The 16,313-nt window shown below is 40.6% G+C and overlaps 1 protein-coding gene and 1 long non-coding RNA gene across 13 annotated transcripts in view; both read right to left on the minus strand.

Moving 5' to 3' along the window:
- Positions 1 to 16,313, minus strand: part of RBPMS (RNA binding protein, mRNA processing factor) — a 167,411-nt gene that overhangs the window by 101,356 nt on the left and 49,742 nt on the right. For 4 of the 12 annotated variants that reach the window (XM_073219062.1, XM_073219058.1, XM_073219053.1 and 1 more), the window contains exon 1: positions 14,398 to 14,514. The exons of the other annotated variants lie outside the window; for them this stretch is intronic. In XM_073219062.1, the coding sequence (XP_073075163.1) occupies positions 14,398 to 14,499 (102 nt within the window). In that variant the 5' untranslated portion in view covers positions 14,500 to 14,514. Of the gene's footprint in view, positions 1 to 14,397; positions 14,515 to 16,313 lie in introns of those variants that run through there. 12 annotated transcript variants of the gene reach the window in all.
- LOC118968184 (uncharacterized) lies at positions 2,939 to 10,615 on the minus strand. The gene is made up of 3 exons (XR_005055713.2): positions 10,186 to 10,615; positions 9,702 to 9,869; positions 2,939 to 5,075 (listed from the first exon to the last, which is right to left on the minus strand). It is a non-coding gene; the product is annotated as an uncharacterized lncRNA (long non-coding RNA).

A 16,313-nucleotide genomic window follows, 5' to 3' on the forward strand; every position in this document is an offset into this window, starting at 1 on the left:
TGTACATTTAAAAGAAACCCTTTGACGTTAGTAAACATTAATCAATAAATTTACATCAGTTGGTGAATCTAGGCAGTAAAACTATGCAGTCATGGACCCATGGGCATTTCTATTTTAAAGCCCTACCAGAAGATTGGTCTTTTCCCTACTAATTTTTTAATTTATAAGATTCAGTATTACAAAGGATCCTAAAATGAAATAAATGTGGTTTTTTAAAAAAAATGCTCAATTTACGGTTTTCCTGATTTGTTTGATCGCTATCATTTACTGCAGTGCATGGTAGCTTCATGATGCTCTACTTTAAAATTCGTATCTCATCCCAGAAACATCTCACATGATACAGAAAATACATAAATGAAAATATTTTCAAGTACGACCAGGGAAGACTAAGAGGGTCAAACCCAGGAAAGCCCCCAGGGCATGGACAGACATGTAGGCTACACTGGTATTGACAGGGCTTAGGTGAGTTCACTACTGAGAACCATCCACTTTTCTAAGCCAGTCTCTACATTCATCCAGCCAATTACCTGTTTGGATTTAAAATATCACATGACTGAATTTTTGGAATACAACCTACTTTTTAAGTTGGCTACTTCCTCTAATTCATAAACTAGTTAGTTTAACACAGCAAAGCCCAGCACTTAACAATGTGTTCTTCCAGTAAATAGCGAATTTTCACTCTTATGTTCAGATCTCCTAACTTTTCCAACTGTAGGAACTTCCAATTCCAGAATACACTGAATATACTTAGGCTACAATTAATAATTCCCCAGCTTACTACAGGAACTATCTTCCCAGAGAGATGTATTTGATTTGATAACCACCTGTCTGCTAACCACTGACGTGGTCATTTGAACCAAGTCAGTATTAAGCCTATGTATCACTTATGTGTATGTGGAATCATATAAAGGGATGCAGGTCTCAGAACACCTGGCTGGACTGACACGGAGGGCTGTATGTGTCGGCTGGGGGCAATGAAAAGACACATAATGAACATGAGAAAGGAACGGTGAAGTCTGAGATTGGGAAATGACCTAGATTAACAAAAGTATTATGTGCTTTTCAAATGGATTTAAAATATTGAAAAATTTGTTTGATACTTTATCTGAGCTCCCATAGCACTGTAACTTTTCAATTACTATAATGAAAGGAAAAAGAACATGAAATTGAGCCTGGTGGTTTAAATCACATTTTCTGCTTCAAAACTAGCTGTTGAGGGCTTGGTCTCCTTATTTATAAAGTGAAGGTGTCCTTCACTTTCAGGATCCATTCCAACTCCAAAGGTAAAGTGGAAGGAAAGGCTTTTCATAAAGGCGTACTTGGGAGGGGGCGGGGGGTGAGGGGTCAAAGACATCAGTCAGGAAGACCTAGTTCTTGCCATTAGAACCTCTCAATCAAGCCACTGTGTGTGTGTGTGTGTGTGTGTGCATGTATATATTTACATAATTAAATTTATTTAAATCGTAAATAAATCTTATTTTAAATCAAATTTTAAATAGGCCTTTTAAATCTTATGGTTCATATAATGAATAAAGCAGCATAATGGCTTAAGCCACCAATCTAAAGAATTCAGTAAAGCTGTCGTTATAAAACAAGGTAAATGGGCTCCAGAGTGGCTGATGTGCACGACTAAATCTATTTGCACTGGTTTTTTTCCCTTGTGGGAAAGAATTGCTTAGTAAAGCACAGTGTTTAAGCACACAAACTCTGGAGCCAGACTCCGGGTTTGCATACCTATTGGCTGAGTGATCTGGGGCAAACCCATTACCTAACTGGAGCCTCAGTTTCCTCATCTGGAAAAAGGGATTTATAATAAAACCTACTGCTAAGAGGATTTAATAAGTGAATGTAAGGCAGTGAGAAAAGTGCCTGGCACATGGGAGCATTACACAAGTTTCTGTTGTATAAGTCAAACAAATATAACTCCTCAACTGCTATCTTGTAACACTTTTTGACAGTGGGGCAGAATGGTTGCCACTGCAGAATGAAATTACTCAAATCCTAAAACTTAGAACTTCATTAGCCAACTAAAGGTACTTTGAAAAGTTGCCCTTAATGAAGCAAGTGTTTCAAAGTCATTAAGGAAGAAAACCTGTCCACTGAACAAACCGTATTCCACTTAAGAGGACAAGTATTTCATTATTAATACTGGGTTTCCAGAGTGTAATGCTGTTATTCACACTACCTCCAAGGCCCTCCACTCCCTTTCAGGGTGTTGGAATTGCTTTTCAAGGTTTAACATATGAATGAGAACATGCATTTGCAATATAACCTGTGTGCAGAGAGCACAAACAAAATAGTACATTTTACAGAAGCTAGCTCAATGTTTTCCATTTTATGAAATTTCAAGCAGTTCAGGCAGTTTCTGAAACTGTTCTCCAACTGGAAGAGTTCTCAAAATTATCAGAACCTGGCGGCATGCAAAGGATCTTTCAGAGTGGATGTGACTGGCCTGTCAGTGATCTCCCTGGAACCTGTGTGCCAGCCCCGCTCTGGCCAGAACACAGGCTGAGATATGCACAGCCAAGCCAGCTCTGAGTGCCACAGCGTCTGTGCCCTAATATGACCAAAGAAAGAGACAACCAGCATTCCAGATATGCCGTTCTGCTGGGCCAGAACTTCTCATTCTTCCAAATGGCCACATCTAAGCTATTAATACTTTTTTGTCTTTTTTTTTTAAAGTATCATTGATATACAAGCTTAAGAAGGTTTCACATGAACAACACAGTGGTTTCAACATTCACCCATATTATCAAGTCCTCACGCCCACCCCATTGCAGTCACTGTCCATCAGCGTAGTAAGATGCTATAGTCGTTACTTGTCTTCTCCATGCTGTACTGCCTTCCCATGATCTACCTGCACTGTGAGTGAGAATCATAATGCCCCTTAATCCCCTTCTCCCTCCCTTCCCGCCCACCCTCTCACCCCTTTCCCTTTGGTGACTGCTAGTCCCTTCTTGGAGTCTGTGAGTCTGCTGCTGTTTTGTTCCTTCAGTTTTGGTTTGTTCTTATACTCCATAAATGAGTGAAATCACTTGGTACTTGTCTTTCTCCTGGCTTATTTCACTGAGCTAATACCCTCTAGCTCCATCCATGTTGTTGCAAATGGTAGGATTTCTTTTCTTTTTATGGTTGAGTAATATTCCACTGTGTATATGTACCACATCTTCTTTATCCATTCATCTACTGATGGGCACTTAGGTTGCTTCCACATCTTAGCTACTGCACATAGTCTAAGCTATTAATGAAAGTATAATTTATTCAGAGCCTAGTGGAAGAATTTCCAAATATTCTCAACACAACAGAATATAAAACCTCATTAGAAGTCTGAAAGACAGTGTGTGTGTGTATACATACACATAATACATAACTACAATATATAGCCCATGACTTAGAAAAATATTTTGAGTATGGTTAGCACCAGAAACCACATGCAATATACTGCTTTGCTAACTGGACTGGTATCACAGGTACTAGGAACCCAGGAAAGATGAAAATGGATCCCTAACCTCACATCTCATCCCTTCAACACTATCCAAGTATAAGCAGTATCTGGACAACTGGCTGGTAATACTCAATGACCCTCTAAGGCTAGCATAAGCATTCACTCCAAAATTTTAATTTCATGTAAGTCATCTTATGGCTCAAAGATGTTAAAAAAAGAATAAATACACAGAGTTTTGGGAATGCATAATAAAAACCCACACACAACGAGACTATTGCTTTTCTAACCTCACAATCAGCACGGCTAGCATACAGCAGTTTATTCCCACTACATCAAAACAAAATTCCAGAGCCTCTGGGCCTGCAAATGTTCCATCAATATGATTCCCTCCTCTTCTGGAGCTCTCCTTCCCTGGGCTCTACAGGGGGCAGTCACAACGCCACACCACCTTGCCTGGTTAAAAGCCTTTTCTTTGATAGTAATTCTTTACTTGCACAAGGTCTTAACTTCTGCACTTAGAAGCCCAATCCAGTCTTCCGGTTAACCAAGGAAGCTTTCCATGACTGCTCCAATTCTTTCCTTCCTTCTTGGCTGAACTCCTGGTGCACTGCTTATACCACAGTCATATGTCTTTATTCTGTTGTCTAATTTTTCAAAGGCTTCATTTAGCTAAGTTCTTTCCAATTTAACTATAAATTCCTTGAGGGCAGTCACCACATCTTATTCACCTGTCACTACATTCTTGAATTAGGGACCCAAGTTTCCTTCTGCACCTAACATTTAAGGAAGATACACCCAGAGAAAGCCATACCTGGACAGTACTTATATTACTTTGGAAATGATTAGGGTTTATTTGTAAGAAGAAAGGCTCCCTTTTCTATCTATTCATCAAAAACAATTAAGCATTTAAACCCATGAATGACTTACAAAGTCCAACTACTGAAGATCCCAAAGTAGGTAACACTACCTAATTTAATCATGGATTTACACAAACAAATAATAGATTCAGTGATTTCTAAGACAGTACTTTTACAAAGATTTGATAATTCATTTTTGTGTTTTAATGCTCAATATACAAAGATTACTTTCATCCTACATTAGAGGTCAATACAATTTCCTTCTTTCCAAAACCAGCTTCCCTCCACAAAGTTCAGGAAGGACAGCGCATGAACTATTTAACGACAAGAAGGACGCATATTTCATTTCTCTAAATAATTAACATTAGTAAAAACAATAAAAGTTTATTTCTAAGGTCTAAAGCATATATTCGAGAGTTAAATGTGAAAAAAGGCATTCTGTAGTTGAGATGGCAAATCACATACTTAACACTGTTCCGTCACCCCCCACCACACACGTGCACAGATGCACACACGTTCACACATGCACCCCTCGAGCACCTTCCTTGATGTACCATTTCACCTAGAACTTGTGTCCTCCACATATAGAATGGACACAACACTTGCCATCTTTATGACATTGTCAAAGGAATACAGAAAGTATGAAATAACTTATTAAACAAGTATTTTTAAATTGCTGACCAACAATATCATACCGTAGTCAGTTACCCCCTTTTCCGATGTTCAGGACTAGACTGGCAATCCAGAGGTGCCTCTCTACTGCTCATGGGGCACTATATGTTCAAGAAAAGAAAAAAGGGCCATTATGAATGAACTCAACCTTCTTGGGGGAAAGAGCCCATAATCCAGTGTTTCTTGAATATGTCTGATTGCATGAAGTCCAGGATGTCTGTAAATTACAGATTGTGGAGATTCTCCTCCAGAAATTCTGACTCTGTTATCTAGGAATGATGTTTATGAGTCTGAATTTTTAACAAGGCAGCAGCTGAATTTCCTGATCAGACATATTTGGGAAACATTGATCTAACACATTACCAAATCCACAAGGTTTTCTAATTTTAAAAGAACATACAAACAACAGTTGTATTTACTCCCACGGGGATGAGGTGGTGGCCCCTGAAATCTCACTGCCAAAAGCCACCGGGCCTGTTGCAAACCCTGAGCCAGGCCCAGAGGAGATCTCATCCGGCCAGAGAAGCATTAGACCCTTTCATACGAGAAACAGACTTGTAATTACATTTTATGCGGTACTTTTGCATTTATTTAGGAGGAAATCACTAAATCTGTGCTTCAACTAGTGACACAATGAACTTCTACTATGATTCTTCATTGAAAATACTATAAAAAGAGACTAATTCTCCTGAGACACTCCCTAAATTTCTGAGAAGCTAAAAGTTTGTGGGTGTTTTGCTTTGGGAAAGTAGAGTAGCTGAGAAGCAGATCGACGAGCCAATAGGCAGTGATTAATTAATGAGCACTTACTACTTGGTAAGAAGTTATAAAGCAGTGTGCTTAAACTTAAGTGTGTGGATTATCAAGTGGGAATCTATTAAAATATAGATTCGGAATCAGGAGATCTAGTGCGGGGCCTGAGATTCTGCATTTCTAACTAGCTGCCAGGTCCACAGCCCACACTAGGTTCTACAGGAATAATTATCCAAACTTTAATGGGCATAAGGATCACAGAAGGGATGTGGTGGTATGTACAACGAAGGTTCTAGGTCTCCATTCCTGGATATTCTTACTAAGAAGGACCAGCTCCCTCGAATGTGCATTTTTAACAGGGGCCCTAAATGATACAGGTAGCCCACAGAACACACACTGAGAAATACTGCTACGGCACTCAAAAAGACTAATGACATTTGGTATGTCTTTCTGAGGAATTTACAGGGTAGGGGAAAGAATTCTGAGCCAGAGGCACGCTTCAAGGCTGGATGAGACGGACGCTTGTGAAGAACGGTGCTCCCAATCTGCTCTACAAGTTAGGAGATGACATTTCGGGAAGCACAAGATTTTGAAGTTTTGACCAGCAAACAGTTAACTATCAAGTATGAAAACTACAGTTCTTAAGACATACAGGAGGCAGTATCCTCCATGTGACAGACAAATGCCGGGAGGTGGCCTCTTACACTGATATAAGTGGTTTCATGCTAAAGCCAGCTGTCCCTGGTATATGTCTCCTAGTAAATACTACAAACATCCCACTGACTGGCAGGAAGGTGAGACAGGAGAACCCCCGGGCTTCTTCCCCTCACTCCCCCAGGCACTGTCATCAAGGTCAAAGATCACAAAATCACAGAAGTATACAGAAAAAAAAATGAAAGAAGGGTTGTTCCTATGGGCAAAAGGAAAACAAATGTTTGTGCAGGGTGGGGGTGGGGACAGCTAATAAATCTAGCTGCAATGCTCATGTTCATCTGGTGTCTGGACTAAATGCCAGTGATGAACATCTAACTCCAGCCTAGTGATTTCCTACTTCTCCTCAACATGACATCGAGCATGTTGCTTGCTATGGTCTGGATGACTTCTCCATAAATGGGAATACCCAGTATGATCATCTGGCACATCCAACACGAACCACTCATCCCTTCCCGCTTTCTCATAGCTGGACGTCATGGGCCTTGGTTTCTGGCTAGCTCTGAAGAGAGGTAACAGGCCTCTGGGACGCCCACATTTTCATAACTAAGCACTGATGGCTGTAAAATGCATTGATCACTGCCTTCCTCCCATTTAAGCTCAACCTGTACGGAACTGCACGGACTGCAGGCTGGTGGAGGCAGCCCACCACGGAGGAACGGCAGAGTGAGTGACAGGAGGAAAGGGTGCTTCGCAGGGGATAGTCTGGATCTAGGACTGACTAATAATGGCCTTTGGCCACTGTTTGCTTCATTCCCAGAACTTGTTGTCCTTGGAGGTGACATCTTTCTGGGGATGCCTGAAATAATACCACAACTAAAACAATGAGGAGACAGAACACTTCAGAGTAGGTTCAGGCTACTGACAATTCGTGATTCAACACAGCATCTGCTAACTAGTCTGTGTCCCCTTGAGGAAGCCAGAGATTTATACAGTTAACAATTTGATTTTAATAAACAAACAGGTTAAATGTCTCCATACATCAAATTAGCCCTCAACCTCTGGGCAAAAATCTCATTTCTCGTCTGTTCTCCATTCTTATCAGTATACGCATCCCCAGCGGACTGTGCCCTGCTGGGAGACACCAGGAAAACGGCAGTTCCCCATTCACATTTCCAGGGGGCCTGAGATAATAGCTATTTCCAAAGAGAAAATTATTTGGCGGGAGGGGAGATAATAACCTGTACCAATCAAAATCTCAACTTCATTCCTGGGCAAAGCATTCTTTGACAGAACAACCTTCATGTGCCCTATATCCAAACACCCACTAAATAATGACAGATCCACTCTAGCCTAATGAATAAGCCCCAGGAGTACAGACACTCTCAATGGCTGAAGGTAATACCTGACGTACATCATTTTATGCATGAAGTTTATTACATGTTGGCTTAGGGAAAAAGAAGTCCTCAGAGGCTTAAGGCACTGGGATGGCAGGTGTACTGAGGATCTACAGAGCAGGCTATTGAAAAGAGCAAACTGCTATATTGTAGCGTTCAGGGCCTGTTCAAAACGCCAGGATTGGAACACTTCTTTTGGCATGGCAAGAGATTAAATATTCTACCCTCAGGCTTTTAAAGCACTCTTCTTTTAAACAAATGTTAAAATGCTGGCTAGACACCATGCTTATTGATGCTTTCTACCCATTTTAAGACATGTAGAAGGGTTCTTACTAAAGAAATATGCTTTCAGGAGGATCGTAAAAGCTTAAGGAAAAATAAGTTTGCTCCCAAGTTTCTCTGTTTTTAAATGAAAGGTCTTCCTTAACATTTTTATTGCTTTCAGGCCATGGGAAACCAAATAAAACCAAAAGTGACAGACAAATTCACAGCCACATTTACCCATGTTGTTGTAAAAGACTGTGCCAAGCTTTTAGAGCTCTACTTTTTCATAGTCCTGCCGCTCTGGAAATACATACGCAGTATTTTATGTGATGACTTCTCCCCATTCATGTGTTACAAATTTCAAGGCAGGAATTGGGACTGAAGGCCTGAGCTGGCTGGAGGAAAACCATTCGCTCACCACTTGGGAGTCCCAGCTGGTATCCCAGGTATAGGCCTGGGGTTCCGCTCATACCCTCCAGGGCCTCCCTCCCTACCTAGAGGGGCCTCCCATGGGGGCCGTGCCACCTTCTTCTCCAAAGTATAGTTTTCTAGGTATAAGAAACAAAAGCAAACTGATCAGGTTGAAACCACACAGAGTTTCCACCAGGATGAAACTATGTCTACTTGGTAGAGAACATCAAATCGAACGCAATTCGTCCATCTGTAAATTCTCTTCATGCTGAACTGCTTAATTATTAATTCTCAGGAACCAGCATGCAAATGATTAAACAGTCTACCTCCTCCAGGGCTTTCAAAGCGATCTGCTCTTAAACAAATATTAAAATGCTGGCTTTTCACTGTAATTTTTTATTGGGAAGTGACTAGACATGACAATCTTAAGTTTTATAATTTTAATCCATTCTCCCACCCCTCATTTTAAGAGGAAAGTTATTTGGGAGAAGGAAACCATGCGTTAATTTATTTTGATGTGGCAACCTGCCTTCCATCTGTGTCCCTTGCAATACCTCTATTTGTTTAAAAGAAAGATAAACTATTCTGTAAAAAGGCTTGGAGCCCTGCTTCTAAACAGGACATCCTAGTTGACTTGCAGTGTAACTAAATGTAAATTATCATTTTTCATGATTTTTCTGTTGAAACCAAACTCTGCCCATAAAACTGCAGCCTCTGGTCCTGAAGGAGTTCTTCCTGAAACAATGGAAAAGTACTTTGGAAGAGAAAGTGCTTAGGAGACTATGAGAGGAGCAGAACCCCCTAGAAGGCAGCCTCCTCCCCCCGGTGAGGCACCTCCTGGAGGCCCAGCTCCTCCCTGCAGGAGGCAGAGGCGACCGCTTTTGCCTCTGACTCCCCCAGAGAGAAGGTGGCATGGGAGGGTGACAGACTTCATGACCTGCTGAGAACTAAGAGCTGGAGGCAGACGGGGCACATCATTCCAGGGTTATCAGAATACGGGACTAAGTCAGAAAAAGGAAGGTCATGCTAGAGATCCCTAGTATTTAAACTCAAAACCCAAGTTTAAAAACACTATGAAATTTTTGCTGTCTTTCACATCAGCCTTTCTCTTACTTTATTTCTTTGCTTTCATTCTCAATTATGCTCCATAAAGCGCTTCTTAAGGAATACATGCCAGACTGGAATACTACAGAAGCCGGAAAATGTGGAATTAGCATTGCTCTAATCACTGTTTCCCCTTGCAAAAGTTACCTGTAATTCTTCTCCAACATTCCTCGCCGGGTGAACAAATAATATGAAATATAATGTGCCAAATCCCCAATTTCTAGACCGGATTTCAACTCCAGAGGCTGGGCAGACAGATGAAGCAATGGACAGGGAAGTCCTCCTATGAGTACCGTCTCACAGAGTTCTGATAAACTGGATATGGGTTAAGAAAGGAAGAGCACACAGAGTTGTGAACATAAGACCAATCATTTTACTCATGCGTTACTAAATCCTAACCCCAAGTAGATAAATGAGGTCCTGATTCTGCCCCCGTTTTATAGATGAGGAAACTGAGGCTCAAAAAGCTCAATTAACTTATAACAAAATGGGAAACTGACAGAGCTGAGACCGGAACCTTCAACAAGACTTGACTCTTGCGTCCAAGAGCTCCAAACCTTTACCCCCGTTTCTACCCACTGTGCTCACTATACTTTATGCTTTACCAAGTGCTTACCAGTTTTCTACTAACCTCCTCTTCTTCACACACTGCTACTTTCATCTCAAAAAATTCTACACCTGATAGATAAGGTGTCTTGCCTTGAATTTGAGAGGCCACACAATAAAGAAAGTAATGGAAAGAGCTGGGTTTAAGACTATTACTGGAAACAGTAGGTAAGCGATCCCCCTTCCCGTGGGAGGGACGGCACGGGGGCCAGGCACTCGGACAGCATCACCTTGCAAGCATCTTGGTGGCTTGTGCCAGGAATGTTATGCTCCATGTTTAAAAAAGGAGCGATGCTCAATGTTACAGCACTAACACAACATGTGAAAAATACCAAATACAGGTTACTCTTCTAATGCATTACTAACACGCAGCTAATGGTTAATATTTTAATTAACAAAAAGAATTATGCAAAAATTACCTAGGACAAGAACACAGATCTAGCTCATTTTTTATGTTTCATGCTGATTTTAATAGTGGGCCCTGTTGTTTAAACCATCTCAGTGTTTTGTGTGTTTGTTTTTCAGAGCCCTCTTCCTTCTAACAGTATGTGTATTATCATGGAGAAAATTTAGACACTGAAAAGCCAGACTATAGATTTCTGAGGCAAGAGGGCAACATGAACTAAAAGGCTCTAGAAGGCTCCTGTTTACATCAGGGAGCTCTCTACAATTCATCATGCAGGAAAAAATGTAATCACAGATGAAATACATGACAGTTATAGTAACAGCATTGTTTAAAAACTCCCCCAAATGCTATATACCATTTTCAAAAATGAGGCAGACCTACACTGCTGGTCTGGAAAGATGTCTGAAACACACTTCTAAGAAAGAAAATCAAAGCCATAATGCAGAAGCTATTTTGTATACTGACACCATAAAATTCCAGAAGTATTTATTTCAATCAAAGCTGGATGTTCTTTTACTTTCTAACCTTCTTTACTTACTTTTTTTTTTAAAACACATTTCACTTCTTAAATAATAATTTCTCCTACAAAGTTTTTCCTAACTTAAGACTCTGGACATCTCCCTCTACCTGAGGAAATAATTTTCAGGGTTATCCAAGACTGGTGATTTGTAGATCCCAATGGCTGTATAACAGTGTGTCTTTAAATATTGGTAAAGATGAACATCCATAGTCAACGAAGCACTGTACTTAATATTACACACTTTAGTAGCAATTGCCTGTTTTCTCCAATACATATTTTGTCTTCCCATTTTACATGCTAATGCATTTTCGCTGGGCACACGATTTCCCAAACCCCCTTGCTAGCTAGAACTATGGTACTAAGGTCTGGCCAAGTGATACCTGCAAGTTCTAAGTTCTGCCCATAAAGGAAGCAAGTCTTCCTTCTTTCCTGTTCCCCAGACGATACCGTGGTGGGAACTGGAGTGGCCCCCTACGACCACAAGATGAAAGCTTCAAAGATGGCAGAGCAAGAAGATAAGAGCCCCTGACGAGTATGGGTCCACCTACCAGGCAGGGACCACTTTTTCAGGCCTTCACATGAGAGAAAAGCAAATGTCTATCGTGTGTAAGCCACACTGTTTTGGCGTTTCTGGAGGCTTCTGCTGCAGTCAGTATCCCACCTATGCAGTGTGCATACACAGATGTGCACACTCTACAGACACATACACAAATACACTGAAGTCATTCTAATGCTATCTAAATAGCATCTCATTTTAAAGTTTATCAAACTGATGATTGAGAAATTAATCTACGGGTATTAAACCTTAAAAGAGAAAACACAGAAGCAGAAAAACCTAAGATACCTTAGTTTCCTCCTTAACGTCCTTAGTTTTTGAGTAGTGAGTTTGAAATGGAACAGCTTCACCCTTCTTGATTTGCTAGCTTTGATTCTTATTAAAGGAATAAAATGGAAGACTTAAAAAACTGTGAGACTGCTAGAAATAAAATGTACTAAACGGCCAATCCACCTCACGGACAAGCCACAATAAAGGAGAAAGTAACTGGAAGGAAGCATTAAACACAAACTATAAAAATTATCTTTAAAATTAATACCATCCCACATCACTATAATGTGAGGCAGCAACAGGAAAAATCAAGACTTATTTTAAGGAGGTGATCTTTGGCAATTTTAACCTAACTTTCCAAGTTATTTTTAGTGTATCACACGTTGGCATGTCTTAGCTGATTTCATTGCCTCTTTAACCAAAGTCCTCACACAAATATATTTATAGACAGACTATATATAACAAATGGTAAAGAAATGTTAGGGAGAAAGAAAAATTAAAAACTCCAATATCAGCTCCCTACTTCAGATAATCTATTATTTGTAGGAACTAACGGGTTAGTGATTTATGGGTAAAAGTGGAATTTATAGTTCTTCAGAGATTACACACAAGCCAACAAAGTAATCTATAAGCTGTTACTTTCCTGAAGTACCTAAATACCCATTTACTTTTGTCAGTATGTCTATTACTCGCAGACATAAGAAGAGCTGACATTTCCCTTGAAATTTTAAGTTTGCTCTAAACAGAGTATACAGTTCCTGCTACCCTGATTATCTTTTCAAAAGCATACATTCTTCTTTCAAATATTCCCACATTCTCCTTTTGGTCAGGCTTTGATCAGATAAATATATTCCCCCAGTAGAAATAGCGTATAAAAATCTAGAGGTTTAATTATTTTCTACTGTAAGAGCTACAATGGATTTTCAATGGATTCTAACAGGATAAAATGTACCAGACTTTCAGGCCAATAATAATAGAGCCATAAGCTTATATAAAACATTTAACCCCACAGCCCTGAACTCAGAAGGCTTCTTCTTTGGAAAGGAAGGCTAAAATCTTAAGAACATTTAAATTACTTAAAATTTAACATTTTTCTACACTGTCAGATATTCCAGAAATAATCAAGTGGCCACAAAGCACATCAAGGGATCATGGTCGACAGGGTGGCTTTCTGTTCTTAATGTGGACTTAAGCACAGGGGAAGTCAAGGCAGGAGTCAACAACAATGACAAAAAACATCTCAGAAATTATCTGAAATCTTTGAAATAGATATTCTTAAAAAAGAAAGTGTTCTCTGAGGAGCCAACTGGTAGAAAAGGCATGATGGAGTTAAGAGGAGCACAGAACATTTCCAGCCCACCTAGTTCTCCGTCTTTCATGTTCTTTTACAACTGGAAAAAGGGGTATACTTGAAACTCCAATGTAGTAGTAATACGTCAACAGTGCATATGGTTATATGGTGCTCCCACCATATCCATTTTAAACCACAATGATTTAACTAACTATTCTTATAAATGACATGCCCGAAGTCACCAAGTATAGAAAAAATTCACTTCTACAAGTACCTTTTATATGGTGCTTACAAATGTTTATGGATCCACAAACCTTAATTTACAATTTCAAAAACTAGAAATTTGGAAAGCCTCAAGATATGTATGTTCAGGGGAGAGAGGTTGTCTGCACAAATTCACTGGGTGACAAAACATGACCTATAGGGATATATAACTATTTATAGCTTTAATTTATACCACTTTAGTAATCATTCATTTTATTGCAAAAATATTAATGTGCTTAATTACTAAAGTGCCACCTCCGACCTCACTGGGGATATTGTGTTACCTGTGGGTTATGTACTGTGTTACCTTTTAACATCTGGAAGATTTTGAAGCACATCTGGTCCCAAGGATTTCTGATAAGGAAGTACAGACCTGTGTAATTCAGTCACTCTTACCAGACCCTAGAGATGGGAGCTGTTGGCATATAAGGGACATGAGGGTTAAGGAGCCTGTCCAAAGTCAAAAGGCAGGGATCGGGACTCAGGCAGTGCAGAGCCTGGATGGACCCTCATCACTACACTATGCAGCCCTTTCTATTTACATCATTCAGATGAATGGGGTCTTTCATTTTCTAGCCATAATCACCAAAATTAATTATGCATGGCACTTAAAAATATCTTTAAAACCATAGTTACACTTTAGAAAAGGCAGTTAAGTGCTGCCTGTCAAGGGAAAACAGACTTTGGACAAACTTATCCTAACGTCTTATAAAATAGTATCACCCTCACTCCGGATCGGGGCTACCGAGCCCTGCGGAGCCCTCGGCTCCGTCACAGCCGCGCTGAAGAGCCGCGGGCAGCAACAGGGCAGGGTGCTTCAGCATGCGCTTTATTCCATCACGTCTACTGTCACAAAGCGGACGTTTCGGGGCATATATTAGTGGGTGAAAAAATTAGTGATTAAGAGTCATCAGAAGAGCTGATCGCCACCTCCTGTAAGCTCTCCCCCGGAAACCCGGTTCGGTGACTGATACCACGCGGAAAGCCATCCCACGAGCGCCAGTGGAACATAAGGACCGAACGGGAGCCCATCGCTGAGCCCAGCCAGAAGCTCCCCGCCAGCAAGATGGCGGCCAGGAGGCCAAGCAACCGGAAGTGCAGCCGTGCACCTGACCCACTTCCGGCCCGCGGGCGGGCCCGGGGCAGCAGAGTGACTGGGTCCAAGAGAAAGGCTGGCAGCAAGATAAGGAAAGGCCCCACCGTGAGCAGAACAGAAAGCACTGCAAAGAGGCACAGGGTGCAGGGCGTAATTAAAGTGGGAGGCTGACTAGTTCAGAAAGTTTACAGACGCAACATAAAGCGCCAAACCCACGTGCTGGGGCACAGGAGAAAGGAAGCCCTCGCCAACAAGAAAAGCAGCAGTGCAAAGCATCTTTGGTGTGTTTTTTTTTTCCATTTTCGCTTAATTGTGCCTATATCACCAGAGGCGGGGGGGCATCTGGCTCTCTAAAGAGATCCCAAAAAATACTGTTAAAATTGTTAGTCTTGGCACTTCTCCAAAGAGGAAATTCAGATGGCCAACAGGCACATGAAAAGATGCTCCACACTGCTAATCATCAGAGAAATGCAAATTAAAACCAGAATGAGATCACCTCACACCAAGGATGAACAACATCCAAAAGACAAGGAACAACAAATGCTGGTGAGGATGTGGAGAAAGGGGAACCTTCCTATACTGTGGGTGGGAATGTAAACTGGCGCAACAGTTGTGGAAAGCAAAATGGAGGTTCCTCAAAAAACTGAAAATAGAAATACCATTTGACTCAGTCATTCCACTCCTTGGAATTTACCCAAAGAAAACAAGATCCCTCATTCAAAAAGACATACCCACCCCTATGTTTATTGCAGCACCATTTACAATAGCGAAGATATGGAAGCAACCTGTGTGTCCATCAGTAGATGACTGGATAAAGAAGATTTGGTACATATACACAATGGAATATTATTCAGCCACAGAAATAAAACAAATCCTACTGTTTGCAACAACATGGATGGAGCTAGAGGGTATTATGCTAAGTGAAATAAGCCAGGCAGAGAAAGACAAGTATCAAATGATTTCACACATCTGTGGAGTACAACAACAAAGCAAAACTGAAGGAACAAAACAGCAGCAAACTCAGACTCTGAGAAGGGACTAGGGGTTACCAAAGGGGAGGGGTTGGGAAGGGTGGGGAGGAAGGGAGAAAGAAGTGCACTATAATTAGCACTCACAATATAGGTATGTCATCCGGGAAGGCAGTACAACATGGAGAAGACAAGTAATGACTCTACAGCATCTTACTATGCTGATGGACAGTGACTGCAATGGGGTGGGGGTCTTGATGATAATATGGGTGGATGTTGAAACCACAATGCTGCTCATGAGAAGCCTTCCTAAGATTGTATATATCAATAATACTTTAAATTTTTTTAAAGAGCAAAAAAAATTAATAGTCTTGGGTCAGAAATATCACATGTTCTCCTATCCAAGTTTACTTGATTCTCTGATATGTGTATATGAGCCAGATTATAGTTATTTCTGATACATATTAAGAGCATACAAGAATTTTAAATTACAACAAACTTACAAACATTAAATTTTTTTCTCTTTAGGTTTTTGGAGGGTTCTTTTTTCAGATTTTTCAGCAAGGAAGCATTTAGGCATTATGAAGGGAAAAGTGAAACCCTGGAAGGGGTTGAAGAGATCCACCTCCTTATCCATCTTCCTTGACTGACTGTATAGTCTGGGGTATTTCCATTAATGGGCAAGAAATATCCCGTCGCACTAAGTACACCTGTGATTTGTAAACTCTTATGACATGAAAAACACTTTCCCCACAATCTGTTCCAGTGAACTTTACTTTTTT

The sequence above is a fragment of the Manis javanica genome, chromosome 12 (genome assembly GCF_040802235.1).
Source record: "Manis javanica isolate MJ-LG chromosome 12, MJ_LKY, whole genome shotgun sequence".
Taxonomy (NCBI): domain Eukaryota; kingdom Metazoa; phylum Chordata; class Mammalia; order Pholidota; family Manidae; genus Manis; species Manis javanica.